This window comes from Aspergillus flavus, chromosome 1, assembly GCF_009017415.1.
Source record: "Aspergillus flavus chromosome 1, complete sequence".
NCBI classification, from domain to species: Eukaryota; Fungi; Ascomycota; class Eurotiomycetes; order Eurotiales; family Aspergillaceae; genus Aspergillus; species Aspergillus flavus.
This window is the reverse complement of record NC_092406.1, coordinates 3,367,858-3,386,383: the sequence shown is the minus strand read 5'-3', so window position 1 is coordinate 3,386,383 and position 18,526 is coordinate 3,367,858. Positions and strand designations below refer to the sequence as shown.

At 47.8% G+C, this 18,526-nt stretch overlaps 4 protein-coding genes across 4 annotated transcripts; all 4 read right to left on the bottom strand.

Moving 5' to 3' along the window:
* Positions 1-1,083: 1,083 nt before the first annotated feature.
* On the bottom strand, positions 1,084-2,278 carry F9C07_1251 (putative C6 transcription factor; the record flags this gene model as incomplete). The annotated part of the gene is made up of 3 exons (XM_071507845.1): positions 1,084-1,807; positions 1,891-1,988; positions 2,072-2,278. 3 exons carry the CDS (start codon positions 2,276-2,278, stop codon positions 1,084-1,086), a joined length of 1,029 nt encoding a protein of 342 aa, XP_071365804.1.
* A 3,427-nt stretch (positions 2,279-5,705) lies between these two features.
* On the bottom strand, positions 5,706-7,454 carry F9C07_1250 (putative sugar 1,4-lactone oxidase; the record flags this gene model as incomplete). Its single annotated transcript, XM_041284081.1, has 1 exon — positions 5,706-7,454. The coding sequence occupies one exon, from the start codon at positions 7,452-7,454 to the stop codon at positions 5,706-5,708; it is 1,749 nt and encodes a 582-aa protein (XP_041140725.1).
* Positions 7,455-8,329: 875 nt separating this feature from the next.
* On the bottom strand, positions 8,330-13,777 carry F9C07_2138586 (putative gelsolin repeat protein; the record flags this gene model as incomplete). The annotated part of the gene is made up of 1 exon (XM_071509158.1): positions 8,330-13,777. A coding segment is annotated over one exon (5,448 nt), but the record flags the coding sequence as incomplete, so codon positions are not given.
* A 1,705-nt stretch (positions 13,778-15,482) lies between these two features.
* Positions 15,483-16,903, bottom strand: F9C07_1087156 (GTP-binding ADP-ribosylation factor-like protein). Its single transcript, XM_041288332.2, has 6 exons — positions 16,655-16,903; positions 16,492-16,602; positions 16,417-16,433; positions 16,216-16,361; positions 16,069-16,149; positions 15,483-15,964 (listed from the first exon to the last, which is right to left on the bottom strand). The coding sequence occupies exons 1-6, from the start codon at positions 16,711-16,713 to the stop codon at positions 15,833-15,835; spliced, it is 546 nt and encodes a 181-aa protein (XP_041140727.1). The 5' UTR covers positions 16,714-16,903; the 3' UTR covers positions 15,483-15,832.
* Between the last annotated feature and the right edge of the window lie 1,623 nt (positions 16,904-18,526).

Here is an 18,526-nt window from a genome sequence, read left to right as displayed (position 1 = left end):
ATTTGCATATCAAAATTAGTATTCTCATGACTCGCCATGTGTGTTGTTTTATTCTACATTTCATGGGACCGTTATGCAACTCTATGGTAGTAGTTGCTAAGTGTCACCGTTCACCATAAGCATAGTTGGCCTTCAGGTAAAACATCTGAGTAAGCTTCCTAGTAGGGGTTTAGAAAGTGTATGGTATAGGTCGTCGGTTTGGACTAGGGCAAGAGTCCGCTATGTTGAGCGTGTGGATCTAGATGAGTTAGGGCAATACCAAAGTGTTCCTAATCGAGGCTAGTCAGTAATGGGAGTGGTAGAATGTTCATATGAACACATAAGAGGGATACCACTTTCTGGTTACTACCCATACCCATGTGTTGCTGTTGGGCCTTCCTATAGAACAACAGTCATCGATTCTCGGAGAGAAGCGGATGATGGTCCATAACACTACAAGGGATAGTGAACTTGGGTGACATACTGCGCGGTTTTCTCGAGGCTACCTCATACTCACCGGCTTGCTCCTCCGGCTCAATGATCGACTTTTCCATTTTTCATGCTGCTCAGGTCGGCTCAGTGTCGAATTCCAAACCCGAGCAGTAAGATGAAGAGGAAAGACACGATTGGTCTAAAACCCCGGTACATATGTGCAACTATAAGCCCTAGATGGTCGAGAACGTAGGGGAAAGTTATCAATTGGGGATATGACCACTTCAGGTACTGGATTGATAGACAACTATCGTCAATGAAAGTAGACAAAAGGCATAATCAATGCCTCGGCCTTGCCCAAAGTTGGGCAGGCAGATTTTGGGCCGGCTTCTGTCTCCCATAGAAGGACCGTGCGTTTACTACGCTGGATATTGGTGGTGAAAGGGATCTGAGGATGGCTGAGGATGAAGAGAGGGGTATATTCCACGTACTCAGATGATAGTGAAGCGAGAGGTAAGGTGAAGAAAAGAAACAAAATGGGTGTGCCAACGCGTCCTACGCGTGTAGAAAGACCTCGGTGGGAATATAAATAGAAAAGCGATACTAGCCAAGGAAAAGATGAATAAGAAAGGGATACAGCAGGAAGGCTCCCCACAAAGGGTCACAAGAAGTTTAACCACATGGGTAAGATGACCAGCTAGGTGCAAGGCCCTGGTAGAGCGATTGCTGATCGTGCAAGTGAAGGCTGTAGTTACTGAGAAGTTCAGCAGGCATACCGGTAGAATGATGATGAGTCCTTGGCCCTGCAGTCACTCCAGGATGAAGAGGGCCTTTCGTTGATTCCGCGTTGCCATTGGTACCCGTATAAAAGTAATATGAGTTCTCCGGGTTAGACACTGGAGGTAATGCTTCAGAACACTTGCTCTCAGCAACATGACCAGTTGCTTCTACCGCTGACCGAGGCATCGTCACGCTATAAAACCCAGAATGTTGGTAGCTGGCATATTGTTCATGATGAGCCGCGTGGACAGGTTGGTATTCCCAGTTATAAGGACCATCGGTCTTAGTGGAGGGATTCACAGGACTGCAGTGGCTTGGAGAGGGCTCCGGGGGAGTAACAGGCTCTGGAGATGGATCGGTAGTTGCACTGCAATCAGTAGAAGCCATATACCGCAGGTATTGAAGATCTTCCGAGTCTTCATCTTGTTCATCTGCATTCTCCTCGGCCTGTTTTATTAGTCCGAGGCGGTCCAAAATTGCGTGCGTCAAAGGATAACCGTCAGGAGACTCTGTAAGGGGCTCTCCCGGAAATCCATCTTTATTCAGGCAGAGCTTATAGAGCCTTTGTAGTGCTTTCACGACAAGTGAGTGATGCGATTCGAGCATTTCAACGAACCTGTTCAGTCACCAAACCAGGATTAGCCTCCTTCCTAAGCCGCTGAGCTGGAAGCACCCAAGTGGGAATGTAAATCTCCTTACCCTCGCGAATAGACCTTTGTCTGCGTAGCCTTCCTCTCCCGGAAGAGACATGGATGGTTATACGCGGAACAGCGGTTGCATGGCTGTTTCCCGTCACACTAAGCTGAATGAGCATACTGGTCGTTGCATCCTACAAGAAAATGCAAGATAACGATATAGGAGTTTTGACTGCTCCACCAACCTTGGTCTTCTTGACTCTACAGCGATCACAAGCCTTGAGAACATGCTTGCGCTTAACGCGAAAGACACGTTGGTCGTGCTTGTCTTCTCCTAGCGACGTGCGAGCTTCCATCTGTGACATAGACGACATTGTCGCAAGATCGTACATGGCATCTGGAAAGCCGGGGATGTGCGACTTTGGCCGTAGCTTCGGTTGGCGGGACATCATTTTCAGAGAGCACAAGTGTGCGACAAGAATACTAGCGGAGAAGGAAAGGTAATTGAGTGATTTTCTGCGACTACCAGGTTGAAAAAGCTTGGGTATAAAAAGGAGCTGTGACTAATCGGCTGTTAGTCAAAATGGAGGGGGAGGGGTAGATGTTTAGTTTTCTAAAGAGCAGCAAGCAGGTGGGGTGCCTGATATTGGTAGGGAAAAGAGAGGCTGAGAGCTCTTTTCCGAGCATATGTCGATAACACGTTTATCAGAACAAGAATTAAAAAAAGGGAAAATAAAAACAAATCACAGCTGCGTCGCAGGGGCCCCGCCTGAATACACACTTTTCCTTCCCCGCTTCAATGTACACCGTATACAGGTTGCTGGTGACGTGGATTACGGTCTGTCACGATATCAACCGGTCCGGTCACTCAAAATCACTCGGTCATTTGTGGCTGTGGAAGCGTAGAAGATACACCGGGGTCCCCGCGGTCAACACAGAGAGCTTGGCCCGGCTCACATCAACACAGGTGATCATTTCGCTGGCCATGACATCCCAGCGGTCAGGCTTGACGGTCCGAGCCGTCAACGCGGAAAAACGACGGCCATCACATCGCTCATTAGATCGGCCCTAGCCGGGAACAATCCTTGTCCCCTTGGGCAGCGAAGTGCAGAGTAAGCATCAGAGATCACAACCTCTGGCACGCGGTCCTTGTAGCGTTCATTATTCCCCCCTAGTTATGCATTCTACCTCAAGTAGATGCAGCAGGAGGCAATGTTTTGTTTTTTTTTTTTCTTTTGTTCTTACATCATCGTCGTCGAGAATATGGATCATGCAGGCCAGAGGATATCGCTGCGATATTGCAAGTAGAATCGGTGAACATCAGCTTATGGTCTCTTGGGCGCCTATCGGTTTATTCTGACACCTGTCATTGGCGCATTGACCCTCTATCACACTTCGACTATCATATGCAGTGGACGGGCGCGTGCCTCATCCTGGCTCACTTTTTCCGCCAAGAGAGTTGACTCCTGCTGATCCAATAAGGGGTACTTTTCATTAGCCTTGTTTTCTTTTTCTTTACTCGTTCTCATATTGTACGGTACCGTACAATCCACCATTTCAGGGCTGCGAGATTGCTCAACGTGGTTGTACGATCAGCGCGGCAATATCGGAACAAAGTAAGTCTATACCGTACAACGGTTATACGTCAAGAGACAATCCTCTCTTGAAATGTTCAAGGTAGCGGTGTAGTGTATTGCTGTATCCGATCGTCTATGCCCTTGAGTCGCATCCCGTGTATGACGCGACGGTTTCGCGGCTGGACAATAATAAGGATCGAGTTGAAGACACGGCTTGTTGGTGCAAGGTCGAAACTATCATCTGACAGCAGACTGGTGAATTGATGAATATCTGATGGCAAAGAAGCAGCAATGGGGGATGCTAGCCATGTTAGAACGAATCAAGAAACTTCAGCCAGCATCTTCCAATGATCTTAGGACGCGCATAAAGGTCGTACAGTATTTCCTGTTTATGCACGGCCTAGTAGATACTTGGCCGTACTTGCCGTGTAGCGAATGGACGAGTCCTCGGCTGCCGAAGAAAAAGCAATGCATGGCATGGGCGTGCCCATGTCACTATTGTTTTCTAAATCTGCACAGATTATTCACAAGCAGTGGAGAAGGTGTAAAGGCCAAAAAAAAAAAAAAAAATCAAGTAAAAAGAAAAGAAAAATTAAAAAAGAAATCCTGGGCAGTAGTTTTGTCCCTCGAGACAAATTGCAAAGCAAGGATTCATACCCTTCGATCCCCTCTTTAGCACGAAGGCTAAGAACTAGGGCAGGTACACGCCTGCCCCTCTTTCTTTAATTTGCTTAGCGGCTGAGGAAACCTCTGACTGCAAGACAAGTCCAAGCTGCAGGAAAGGTCCATCCACTCGCATCCAGGCTCAGCGGAAGAGGGGTTTGAAGTTAGCATCACCGTCATAGCGGATTTGAATTATTCGGAGATGGGACTGAGATCGATACGTCTCAACGAAACGGGGCTCGGGAAAGTCTGTCGAGTTACTAGTATAGTTCTTTGGAGACCAATCGGCGATGTGGCGCAGTTCAGTGCTAACATATTGGCAATTATCACTCCTCGTATTCCGTCCATTTCAGTTGTCTCTGTAGGAGACAGTGGGTTTACTCCTCACTTGCTCATCATGAAATAGTCGTATTATAGGACCCAGGGATGTTGATGAAGACGTTTGAGAGCGGGTAGGGGGAGTGAAAAGCAGACAGTCGTAAAGGGAGAAGGATTGTGATGGCCAGGCGAGGAACGGGAGCCAATGAACGTGATCTCATGTGCCCCGCGATGAATAACACTTAACAACAATGTCATCACTGACACTCGATTTTCTGCCAGCAACGTTGCTAATATACACCTATTGCAATCCGCTAATCCATAGATTTACTACCACAATATTACATGCACAGAGAAGGCATCCCTGATGTTCAGTGGAAACAGCAGTTATCCTCCCCACTTCCACAAGAAAAGCATCCTGGCGTCGCCTGCATGTTAGGAATTAGCCTGACGTAATATCATTACACAGAATCCCCATTCATATGTCCATCGCTCAGTTGTGACAAGAAGGAATGGTGCTATGACCTTAATCCTTGTCTGCAACCTCTGCCAAAAGGGGATATCGCAGTGACTCGGCTTAACATGCATATGTATCCAACAGCGCTGATGCTTGGTGGAGGCCGACAGAACATATACTGGATTTGGCGCAGAATGGCTAATGAAAAAGCCAAATGTGAAGCATCTGCACATCTCTGCATATAATCGCCCTAAGCGGTATGTATGTATTGGTAATCTTCCCAACAGTGGCCGCAAATAAGGTGCCATGTCAGACACATTTCTAATGCACGACAGTCTCTTTTCGATACTAGGTTCGTGTCAGATTTCTGAGAGCTCCTCGGCCTTGATGTCACTCAGAAAATAGTATGGAATGGGATGTTTTTCGCCTGACGTATTCGACCAACCTCAGGTCATTAGTTTCTCTTGATATATAGCATAGCACGCCCAATATAACAAGGACAGACGTCCTCATGACATGGAAATACTTGACACGGTGAACAGCTACCCCGAGGATAAATATTATAGATGTATGGCAAACTCGGAGAGATTGCAAGCCATTCCTTTCTCGGGCGACAACTCCGATCCAGCAAACAATGGATGGCTAATGAGAAGGCAGAGACGAACAAGGTATATGCGGAAGGGGTAAAATTATAATAGAGGTAGGCGGATGGAAACAATACGAATGATTGGCAGGCAATCTCGCCCAGTCACCGCAAAGATTCTTGAGAGCAAAGAGGAAGGGAAATGAACTTTGTTTTTACCCTTTTGATCTATTTTATTTTATTGTTTTCTGTTTGCTACCCTGAATTCGTCCCTTCATGTTTCACTCATGATCTGGGAGGAGAGTGCTGGCTTCGCCAGCCGCTAGAAGATCGAAACTCTCTTCGCTGGTTGCTGTCGTTGGGCTCATCCCCTCTGACGAACCATCATACTTTTTCTCTTGCGTCAACAAGAGATTTACACGGTTCCCTGAATCACCCCGCTGCTGCTTATCTCCGATCCACTCCATGCCGTCGCCAGCCCCACGAAAGTTTGCCATCCGACGGGACTTTTCGCGTTCTAGGAGCGGGAGAATCCTCGTCTCGGTGGACATTGTTTCTTCATTCTCGCCACCTGGTAAGGCGAGGTTACGACGATGCCATTCGCCGAGGAACATGCCATCGGGGTCAACCTCTTGACGCACTTTTAACCATTCATCCATGTTCTTCCCATATAGCCCCTGCAGCTCGTGGCGTCCTGTGACTTTGAAGTTCTTGGCCCAGTGTGGTTTCGCGCCCATTTCACGCATTAGCCACTCAAACGCCTCATAGTACCTGTCCTTACAGGGGGGGTCCCGGAGATAGGGTCGATATAGAGTTGCATTGAGATATAATGTTGGGCCGTCGTGATGACTAGGGTCAAGGAAAGGCCGAGGATTCTTGTTATGTGTTGAATCCGTAACCCTGACTTCAATGGGGCAATGCACCCACAATCCTTCAACAGGGAATGGAATACGCGCCGTCTCGGTGTCTCCATTTAACCAAGCCGACAAGCGTATGATAGCCTCTGGGCCTTTCTCCAGGGGTAGCGCCCACTCATTGACGAATTGCGAGTAAAGACAGTTCAACAAGAGTCCAGCGCGAGCGGGTTCGACAGCTTCTGTAACCTTCGCCTCCGATCTAAACCCATATTGCAGACCAAAGACGAACCATTCAACCCATGGGAGAATACGAGGGAAATAATTAGCAAGCGCCAATAAGTTATGATAAATGTGATATCCGATCGTCTCTCCATAGAACGTCGCCGGTGGCGCGCGAAGGGGTAGATCCGTTTTGTCCGCCTGCCAGACAATAGCAGACTTCTCATATGGCATCCACCAGACGCGAACAAACTCGTGAGAGGTCCACAGGCCGGTTGACCACTCAGCTAGGACACTTGATAGTGCACGTCGAGTCTGTCGCCACGCGACCTTGAAGGATGCCTCCGCCTTGAAAGTAACCTCGACGATAATACCCAGCGCCCCAAGAGAAATAAGAGCAGCCCGAAAAAGCGATGGGTTATTGGTTGCGCTGCAGCGCACCAATTGCCCGTTGGCCAGTACCAACTTAAGCGATGTAATGCATTCAGAAATCAATCCATGCCTCAGAGAACTTCCATGTGTACCTGTCGAGATCAAACCCGCGATAGACTGCTCATCAATACTCCCCAGATTGGACAGAGCCAATCCATGATTTTCCAGATGTTTCCCCAAGTCTTTTAGCCGAATGCCCGCCTCGACAGTCACATCACCAGCCTCAGGTGAGATATCCAGCACGCGGTTAAATTTATCTAGGTTAACTAGCCACGATGAAGTACACGTCAAGTCGGAAGGTGAATGTCCACTACCAACGGTAACCAAGCGACGACGACACCGACGAGCTAGAGTCACTAGTTTCTGAATCTCTTCAATCGACTGCGGTTGTATATACAACTCCGGCCGCGAGAAGAACGTCCTAGCCCATGTATGATGGATATGTTCGGTTGATGCGCGGAAGGGCACTGCGGGATCAAGCCGGGAGAGCTCGCGATGAATCGAGGAGTCTAGTGTCTCCATGTTGGAATATGACGTATGACGTAATAGTTCATATAATTCAGTCAAGACATATTGTGGTCAAGATGAGCCGAAGGAAAGGGCTGAATGTCTCCCACAGGCGTTGTCTGTATTAGATGCGCCTCTTGCAGAAACGAAAAAAATAATAAACTAAGTGATGATGGAACGGTGACGGTTTATGACGAATCGGAGTGGGCCGGCTGGAGTCGGGCCGGGAGATTTCGACCTCGGACCATACTGGAATCTGATAATGATACGGAATATGTACCTGATAGTAGCGATAAGCCCATCTCCTGCACAAGCATGTGTGGCATGCAGCAACCTTAACTATATATAACTTGTGCATAGTTCGAAAACAACTACTGTACCATTTTTTTTACTACATACTTAGCTATAGAATAGTCAAAAAGGTTCCAAGCCACTAGACGTTGAGTCGCGTTATTGCATTGTTCTATTTATCTCCGATTGTTTTGTATGCACGGAAATAGTAAAACAAGTTGGGTAGTCAATAGAACATACTAATCATGCATTTCTGCCTAAGTGCAGGTGGGTGCGACCGTGCGATGGCCATCTAAATACGTAACTAGAGCTATAAAATATCATATATCAGAAGAGAAAACTGGATATGCAGAATAATCACCACTATGTACCTGATGTGGCTCCCTAACTCCCGACAACGTACAGGCAATTGCCCGAATTCACCCCGCCCTAGGCTCCTTGGATTATGCTCCTCATGCCCACCTTCCGTTCTATCCATTGGCCGGTTGACAACAGTCTCTGTACAGACACCAGTATATGCACAATCCAGATGCAAATATCTATAGACAGAAAAAAAGAAATTTAAACAAGAAATAAACCGAGATTAAAACAACGATTATTTAGGAGCGAATGGCTTCGATGGCTGCGTTCAAGGGAAAGACCTGTGGGGGCATCCGCAAGGTGGGCTGCTCCCACTTGCGGAATGCTGTACAGCACCTACCCGGAACGCCGCCAAGCGACACAAAACTTTTAGGAATGAATGGCCGGTCTTGGAGCGAAGCAGCTAAAATGCCATATTCATGTGCGAATACCACGGCCGATACGAAATCTGCCGGTCGGTTGGACGCTTGTTCACCGACAATGCTAGAGAGTATGGTTAGCCAAAGGAGTTCAGCCTGAACGTATCGCGTTGACGAAGATACATACACATAGATCTCGAAGAAGGTATCTAAGACATAAATACCATTGGTCTTGATGTCCTTCTGGCAGAAAGGCTCGATCTCTTGGACAGTGTCGTTCGGTCGGATTACTGGGGATGCGGAACCTGGCCGGCGCAGCCAGAACCCTGTTGGCCGCTGCTGGCCGAGCTCATGGTCAATACGAAGTAGTCTTGGGCGATAACATGCATGGTTAGGCTTTAAACGCCAATAATCTGGGCGCATGTAATCCTCAGATTCCCCATACTGTGGGAAACACTCAAAGAAGCTCTCTGGTTCTTCTTCTTCAGCAACCTCTTCGAACTCGCCGGTCAAGCCAAGGTCCATGCCAATCAACCGAGCGGCTCCGACCTCTTCAGCTGCACTGCCTTTTCCCTTCCACAAATATACCTTGCCAAACATGGCAGATATTACGAACGGATAGCCGGGGCACAGGCTCTGGCGGGAGAAATTCACTTCGTCAAAGACCATTTGGCCTAGATGCTTTCTGCCGCAAAGCATGAAGAAGGCAGAGGAGCTGGAACGAGAACTGAGACCCCTACGGGTTATGAGAATTCCGCCGAGGGCTTGTATAAAACGCGCTGTCTCTTTTCCTTGCTTAATGACTTCCAATTTGCAGCCATTCTCCTTGGCCACCTTCTTCGAAAAAGACTGCGCGTCGTCTATTGCTGCATCGGGAACATCATCACCACACCAAAGATGAGTCTCTGACCGTGCACCACCGTCAGCTTCGAATAGATGCACACAGAGATACATGCTGCCTTCGTAGAGGATGTACTCTTGATTGACTGGGAGATCTTGTTTCTTTCCATCACCTGTTATCTCCCACATCTGCTTCCTCAGGGTCCTGATCTTCTGGTTCTCATTCTTACTCGTCAGCATTAGCTGAGCATCAATATTCACGGAATCCCTTGGATTGGGGAATGTCATGAAGAAGCCAGAAATAGCTTCAAGAGACTCGTCGGCCTGGGGCACCAATGATGCTGAAGATCTTCGAGAAGAGACTTGGTCCAAAGAGGGGCTGGATTTAGGAGGAACAGGAGGAGATGGTAAAGACTTGTCCCTGGGTGAAGACGGTGACATACCCGGGGCGGTCCTTCGATAAGCAGTCGGAGAAGGATATATTTGGTTTTGTTTGAAGCTAGACCTCAATGGAGACGGAGACGGAGAAGAAAAATGGATTGGCGAGCTTCTGGATTGCCTAAACTCGGGGGTGGGTGTGGATGGGGCTGCTTTTGGCGGAGGAACCGGTTTGAATGAATCGCGTCGGTGTTCCACATCCCCATGGGCTTCCTCAAATTTCTGCGTGAGTTTCTCGAATTCTGTGGCTGGCTTAGACTGAATTGCACCAAAGTTCTGCTTGGAGTCTCTCTCGGCCATATGAGGAATATTCCTCTTAAACTCAATAGGCTTGCCTATGGTTGATGGAGAAGGTTGAGCTAGGCCTGTTTCCGAAGCAGCAGGCGCGGGAATATCACCATCAGGGAGCGGCCAGCCGCTAGAATTACCTACGGGGCTTTGAGTAGGTGATGGACTTGTCCCAGGTTCCTTGATATCAGGTGAAGCTGCGGTTGCCTGTGATTCAGTTTCTTTTTCTAGCACAGGGCCCGTAGAGGAAACGTCTGATCTCATGATAGATGGAGACAGCAGACTCTTCGGGGAATCTGCCTTCTCACTTTCCAAGGACCCAATGGGTTCATGCCCCTCAATCTCCGAGGGTGGTGGAATCTGCTCAACAACGGTATCTTCCTTAGAAACGGGATTCATAGTCTCGGACTCTCTGGTGTCAGGTGACATTGTTAGCCTGGAGATAGTATCTCTTTTTGATGTACAATTCTCAGAAACTGTTCCCTCATTAATTACGGGCAGCACGGGCTCAGGAGATATGATCTCTTCTTCATTCAATACGGAGACCACGGTAGGGGCTTCGTTTCCCATGCTAGTGGAGAACCGTGGAGTCTCTTGGGAATCAGGCTTTTCCTGCGGTGCAGAGTCCACTGTAGGGAGTTGGTCTCCCTTAATATCGGAGAATTGTAGAGGCTCTTCAAGACTAGGTTCTTTCTTCTGTGCAAGGTCCATGGAGGCGTCTACCTCAATATCAAGAGATGGTGGGACTCCGTGGCTAGGAGTCTCTGTTTTGGGCACAAGATCTTTTATAAAAGCCCCTGTTTCCTCATCTGGAGGTGACGAAACATCCCAGGTAGCACGTTCTGTTTTTGCTCCAAAGTCCTTTACGGGGTCTTTCTTCTCTTCCACCTTAGAAGATAGCAAGTCCTCTCGAGGATTTGGCTCCTCTGCTGCGCAATCCCAGTCTTCAGGCTCGCTTATATCAGGAAAGTCCGGGGTCTCATAAGATTCTGTCGCTTCCTTGGATGGGGGATCTACGGCTTCTGAAGCCACGGGGTTCGGGAGACGTCTTTTCGGGCCCCTGGCGCGGTTCTTCGTCATATGCGTGAGCGTCGCAGTAGCAGGAGTCGGGGCTGAGGAGACGGTATCATTAACGAGCAACGCGTTGTTCGACCCATTTACTGTCGCGGGAGGGCCGCGCGACAAGAGGCCTGCCAAGGCAGGGTTTATTCGGCCTGCGAGTTTACCTTTAGTAGCAAGACCTTCAGTTGAAGCAGGCGGATTTGTGGCCTGCACGACATTCCCCGATGGCAAAGCACGCACCGGTTGGATAGCCTCTTCACTTGATTTCTCCCGCTCTCCAATTACCGCATCCTCCAACTGATCCTTTGACTCATTCGGTTCATTTTTACTATTTTGTTCGCTGATAGGATGGTCGGGTTCAGGGGCTTGCTCCTGGGTATTAGGGGCATCGGCATTATGTTCTTCCGTGGCAAGTTGTGGGCTAGGAGAATGCTCAAGTTCCGAAGGAAGTTGGGGTGAAAGCTGTGGTGTACCCGGCTCCCTAGGAGAAAGGGAGACAGGAGTGTCAGACACGTTGCTTTTGGCACTGCTGGACTTTGTCAGGTTTTGCCGTTTCGCAATGGCTTCAGGAACGACCTTCATAGGAGCATCGTTTTCCCCAACAGTGTTGCGCCGCATTGAGCCTCCGCTGGATTTGATTGCCTCTCGCTGTTTCAGAATACTTTCTTTCAGCTCGTCAACCTTCTGGGTTTTCTTCGGGCCTCCTGTAGCATTCAATGCTGCTTTCCCTCTCAGTATATTATCTTTGAGCTTGTCAGGTGGAACATAATTCGATGATTCTGTTTTCTTCAGCTTTCCAAAAACATTCTTGAACTCTGGCTCTTCCTTGGGTCCTTGATCCTTGACAACTTCTCGCTTTCGGAGGTTGGCCCGGAAATCTATCACAGGGGACTGGGGCTTCGGTCGGTTCAACAGGGGGTCTCTAGTGGGTGAGATCCTAGTAGGCGAGATAGGTGAATCAAAACTCGCGTTCGAGGTTGGCGTCAATAATGTTGGGGCACGCTTGCGTCTAGTGGTGGTTGGCTCGGTGATCTGGTCCGTACTCTCCGGTACGGTCTCCGCTGTCTTTGAAGGATCTGTAGAGCTTTTCTCCGCAGATTGTATATTATTGCCCTCAGTGTCAGGTGCGGTGGTTTCCGCTGGAGCCTCCTTTACTTTGTTTGCCGTGTCGGTTGTACCGAACAAATCTGGCATCCCAGAAACACTCGAGGTTTTTGAGTGGCTGCCAGGAGCGGCGGTACGCATCAATCCCACAGGTGTAACTTCTTTAAAGGTATTCGACCGGCCCATATCGATACTACCCCTTGACTGCCGTTCTCTGTTCCACGTTGTTGATTGCGAGGGTTGTTTCTTATGCCTCGGAGAATCGGGACGGTTCAAAGCACTCTCTAGCCAAGTGGATTTGGTTGGACTCCAACGCTTGGGGTCCATAGTTCTAGAGACTACAGGGCTAGTTGCAGGTAGTGAGCTGGAATCATTGTTCTCCAAGGCGCTAGCAGATCTTGTATGGAGTGCAAGTTGTGGCCTTCCGGGGCTCCATTCAGGTCGTATGGTGTCATTGCCGCTAGAAACAGGCGGAGTAGCTGGGCGTTCACTCTCTTTGATAATCGTTGCCTCGCTGTGGCTAGAGCTTGGTCTGTGGCTAGAACCTGGTCGATGCGTTGTTAAAGTCGAGCTGTCAGGGGTAAGTCGAGGTGAAGACAAAAGGTCATTTTTACTCGGCGCAGCGAAACTATTTCTATTCCCTGCGAATGAGTGGCCGCGGCTCAATCCTGATGGAAGTTGAGCACTCCAACGTTTTGAAACACTATCAGATCGTTTCATCATTGCGCTTTGCACAAACCCTCCAAGTCCCTTGGTTGGCGAAGTTGAACGTTCCGGAGAGAGACGTCTGGGCGATAGGGGCGTCGTCGTTTGGTCCTCTGGGTCTGCCTCTGTCTTTCGGGGCTCGAGCTTTTGTGCACTTGACAGAGGTACGGGAGATCCTAGTCCTGTAGCTGTTGAGACGGAGGAAACGCTTGAATATCGATGGCCGAGACTACTTTCTGCGAAGGTGGAGCTTGCCCTTGATGGTGAACGTGAGCGTATCTCTCCAACTTCGGGTTGACTGGATTCCTTTTCCAGCTCATGCGTAGACTCCGGCTCTATCTCCGATGCTTTAGGATCTTTATCCTGCGTAGATAGGTCTTGGAGTTTTTCTTCGACAGTCACTGTCCGCATGGGGGAGCTAGCATTTTTTTCTGCTTGGTCCAAAGGAGCCTCTTTTGTGGGAGGAGAGCGCAATGTTGGGCTGCCAGACAATCCACGGTCGTCGATGGAGGTGCTTGACATGGCTCTCAAGCGGTTTTCCCGAACGGGGGAAGTAGAGAAAAAGGGTCTATTGAGCTCTCGCGATGACGGCCGTTGCTGCCAGGACAACGTCCCAGCTCTGCTTCGTAGCGAAACCGAGGGAGCCTTAGGAGATGACTCTAGCTCGTTTATTTCCACTCGAGACCCTCTTCGACTACCATTGGTAGTTACGGATTCGTCATCCGGAATGGCTTCCGATTTGCTGCTGATATCACGTTCTGGTGTTCGGGGAGTCGGTTCAAGTTGTTCGGGAGGATCGATGGCTCGTAGGCTGAACGATGAGGTGCTCAGTCGAGCATTATCTAGTATGGATGGAGAGTCTTTCGTCGGCGATATCGACCGTGCGCGTTCTACATTGATTTCGCAAAGAGGACAATATCAGCTTCTGACCCTGGATATTGGAAAGGCCCAGTCTTCCGTGAGTCATGGCTCACGGATGGTTTTGGGAGAAAAAGTTAGGGGAATCCAGATATACCAGCTCTTCGAGCCTGCCTCTCCTTCCGGCCTTGTAGAATCTCCTCCTCTAGTTTTCTGGTACGTTCTTCGTCTTCCTTGTCGCGCTTCTCTCCGAGTTCCCGGATACGAAGCAGGAAGTCATTGACATCCTCTGAACCCTCGGCGTCGGCTGACGAAGACATGGTCACCTTGGCAGATGATATGTCACAAGTCGAAAGGGGAAAAGACAAGGAAAGGAAAGGAAAAAACAAAGAACGCCTCCCAAAGAAACAAACGGCAGACGAGAACTGTGGGGTTTGGCGAGAGGCGCACCAACGGAGGGGTGTGGATGTTGGTAAGGAGAAGGTCAATAATTATTGGGCATATAATTAACCAACCAGTCAGATGGGTTAATAATAATTTATTAAATAAACCCAAGGGAAAAAATAAGAATAACTCGGAGTTCAGTTCCACGGCACGACAGAAGACTAAAGTGTGAATGATATTAAACAAACCTCGCTTCTCTTGTCGCCCTCACCCTTTTCCCTCTCTGCCTGTCAATTTTCTTTTGAACCTCACCGAAGCGGTGGTGAAGACATCAGGAGGAGGATCGGTTTCCTCGGCTCTTTTTTACCCTTCAGGCTGCCCGATGGCAATAATTGTCAGCGATGGGTACCAGCTGAGGGAGGTACTCCGTAGTTAGTTAGGTTAGGTAGTAGATTAGTGGTAAGGTAATGGCCATTTTGAATACCTAATCAGCGGCCAGCGTTCAGCAGAAATCATCGGAAAGGCAACAACAAGCCCAAAAGACGGACGCACATCACACGGCAGCCCCACCAGGACAAGTACATCCTTGCTGAAAAGAGGCGCCCGGCCGCGAGGCATTCCATTCGTGAGCCACACTAGTATTTTCTTTCCTACGAAGTAGGCACAAGAAGACTCTGTCAACTTTCAAGTTCTGTCCAGACAGACGCGGAGCGTAAATTCGCAGTAAGGGTTAAATTTACTCCGTAAGTCGCTGTAGCATTCTTTTTGATAGATAAAATTCATTCGAATACAAATACATAGAAGTAGACATACTCCTTAGACACAACCATGGACCTTGAAGGACGTTATTCTACAGGCAATAGACAATGTTTTGTTGTTCCTCAACCCGGTAGATTGTTTACCTCATTCCCTTACCCAGCCCAACCAAAACAAAAAAAAAAAAGAAAGAAAAAGAAAAACAACCCTTTCCAGGCTTCGGCTCTTGCGGCGGTGGAGCCAATTTAATCTCATGGGTTGTACCGCCCCGCGATCGGAAACATAACGAACAAGATGGATAAATTATGGTTACCAACTAAGTCAATTAGGTTTTATTATAGTCGAAATATAGTATACGTACGTAGCTCTTGATTCTCCATCAGATGCGCATTAAACTAGTATTGTCGATGAAACTTCGAGGTCACAACTTGGCAGAGATCCACGGATGGGCTTGAGACAATCTTGCTTCTCGACCCCCACAAGTGGGAAAGATGACAGCGAATAATACCTTGGACGTCAGGAGACATCGCGCCTGATGACCAGTTTCGTCGTTCTGGATACTCCCCGTTTGATGGAAACAAGCCCCTATTGATGAACTATACGACACACTGACTCTCTCAGATCAGATCGTACCATCAGGACACATCTGGAACAAAACCCCTTGGATATCTCCTAATGTAAAATACAAAAAGCCAAAAAAAAAAAAAAGAAAAAAGAAAAAAAGCCCAATGGAAGGAAAAGTAGAGTAAGAAAATCAACATAGCTTCAGTGGCTACCTAGATATAATAGTTCACGTTGGAAGCATTATGGTATACCAGTTATACTGTTAAGCTCTTGTATTTAAAGATTCATCTTATCTCTTTAGACTGTGCCAGTGGGTGAAAATAGAGAGGGATACAGCGCGCATGTGTCCATTATCACTTGGCATTCAATTTATCAGGTATTGTTTCAATAAAGAAACAGTCTGTCCTTTGCATCCTGTACGACCCATTCTAGACCATTTTGGAGATTTTTCCCCGTCATAGCACTGCAGGGCAATATCGTCCATTTGTGGGTCTTGATCGAATCAAGTTCAAGCCGCTGGAGAGAGTGTTAGGATTATTCGCGGGGTATGATGAGCAGTGAAGAAGTCGCTGGGAGTGGAAATTGGAGAAAGCGAAAGAGAAGAAAATGGAGAAACTCACCTTGTGGACTTCATCCTCCGTCATGCAGCCTTCAACGTCAGTCTTATTTAGAAATATCAAAAGACTTGCCCCCGTCAGCCGCTGAACAGCAGGTTAGTCAAACGGTCCGACAAAAGTAAAATTTGAAAGGCGGAACTGGCAGCGTACCTCCTCGAGAAGAAGACCTGCAAGTTCATCACGGCAATCATCGATTCTCAGACGGTCTGTCGCATCGACAACCCAGACTAAAGTATCGGTCTTCTCAAAATAATTTTTCCAGTATGAGCGTAATGTCTTCTGCCCTCCTACATCCCCTAGTCCTCACAAGTTAGTGGATTAGATCCGCGGTGACGGGATGGCGGTGCTTACAAATGTTGAGTTTGTATCTACATGGAGGCTATTAGCAATGTATTAGACTTTAGTCTGGAGTATGAGGCCAAATACCCCTGAAAATCAATAGTCTTGATGATGAACCCCAGCGTTGGGCTGACAGTAGTGACATCCTCCTTCATGATCCGCTTGACAATCGTGGTCTTTCCGGCATTGTCAAGACCGCTGTGGTTGGGACTCAGTATGTTGACCAACAATAACTACTTCTTTAACATACAGCATCAATATTCTCATCTCTTTATCTTTTAGTCGGGCTTTTCTCAGGATAGACAACATTATGGCGTTGGCGTGCTAATTTTCTTAGGGTAATTAGAGGTGTGGTTGGGTTCAAAGTTATAGTTGGGGTTGCCGCTACGAAACGGCGGAGATCAACTTCCAAACCACTCGAGACCAGAGAGGAAGAACAGTGGAACCCTAACAAAGACAACACAGGTCTTCATAAAATCCCTGGTTTAGTCTTTCAGAGACGTATTTACTACTATTTTCAATACTTTGTAATTTAGCTCCCGAGGGTAGTGTTCGTACTCTAAATAAACGCATGATATTAACAGTAAGGATAGCACCTAGTAGGAGATTATAGGAGGGGGTTTCCTTCTGAGGTGTTTCTTTCACAACAGGTTCCCTCACCAAGAACAGCATTCAAGCTCCTTTCTGACTGAACACCTGACGTTGAGTGAATTTCTCTGATCTTTCCCCTTGACTGCAATCGATTGCTATTGATTCATTTCAACAAAGCTTTTACTGTATTCATCGTTTCCTGTCTACCAATCATATATTCATATAGATATGGCCTACTATTTCTGCAGATGAAGCTTTCATACATTTGTGATGAAGGTAACAAACCCTTTTTCTTAAATAGTGCAGTGCTCTGCCGAAGTTAACTTACAAAAAAAGATTAATGAATTCCAATGCTGACTTTCATCTCACAGAGACTTATTGACCCTAATTGATATTCTAGCATACAAATCATGGACCTGAAGTGTAATCACACCAGTTACCCTACCTCTAGATGCGAAACATCCACAAAGAATCCGGATCCCCAACAGCCCCAACGTTCAGAAGGCCACAAATCTAATTTATGTACTAAGCTCACTGGTGCACCTGAAGGCAGCTGTCAACCTAAGAAAGCGTCCACCCCAACAAAAGCCACAGAACATTCGCTACCTGCTTCAAGGCATATTTATTGCAAGAGACAACACAAGAGTACTTGGTCTCATCCATCATCCACAAAGTTAAAAAATTCCACTGCAGCCTCAGATGTGAATGAGAGTGCTCCAACTCATAAACATCATACTCCACAAGAAAGTAGACATAACCAGGGTATGATACCGAAGTCTCGCATTAAAGACCGTCCGAAGACTTGGAGGCCTTCACCTGTTCCTCATATTGCGCCTCATATCAGGGAGAGGCGATCATTACCATACAGGGAGCTTTCAACCGAACTCATCAATTCATCTCATGGTAAAAATGAACATTTGCAAGCTTCTATCGATCATTCTTTCCCAGAATCTGTCCAGCCTAGATCCAAGTCAACCAAATCTACAGTGAATCAGAAGGCAAACAGTATACCACCCGAAACCCCGTGTCCGAGCAGAATATCAAGCGCGAATGAAGTTGGTAAGAGATCCTTGATCCATGGTCAGTTATGGTTTTTAGGCTAAGTTGAATCAGAAATTGAAGTAGCTACCGTCAAAATGACTACCAGTGAGGAGTCTGATGTGGTCGTCCTTCATCGTGGAAGCAAGACGAGCAATACTGATGCCGAAATCACCCCAGTACCCCAAAAGGAATACATCCACGAGACTCGCCAGTGTTCTCTGAGCCCCCCGCAGAGAAGACACGCAGGTGGTAGGGTAACAAGCAACGTTCAACAGCATATTGGACAGAAAGCCACCCCAGCGAGTAAGGAAAATTTCTCCACTGACGACGAGCCTGTCCAAGAAGCGAGTCCAACTAGCTCGAAAGAAGAAGCGTTGGAGGAGCTTAACCGTCTCCGGGCACAGATAGTTCGACAGGCACATCTAGACCGTTTCAAGGACCTTGACTACCCTACAGCCAACCCTGAAATTCTCGAAAGATGCAGGTCCGG

Bases quoted from the DNA above. Each gene is read 5' to 3' on its own strand.
- F9C07_1087156 (XM_041288332.2), bottom strand. From the start codon at position 16,713: ATGTTGTCTATCCTGAGAAAAGCCCGACTAAAAGATAAAGAGATGAGA. The intron at 16,150-16,215 runs GTACGCTGCCAG...CCTGCTGTTCAG, and splicing joins CAGGTCTTCTTCTCGAGGAG to CGGCTGACGGGGGCAAGTCT. The intron at 15,965-16,068 runs GTGAGTTTCTCC...CACTCTCTCCAG, and splicing joins CGGAGGATGAAGTCCACAAG to CGGCTTGAACTTGATTCGAT.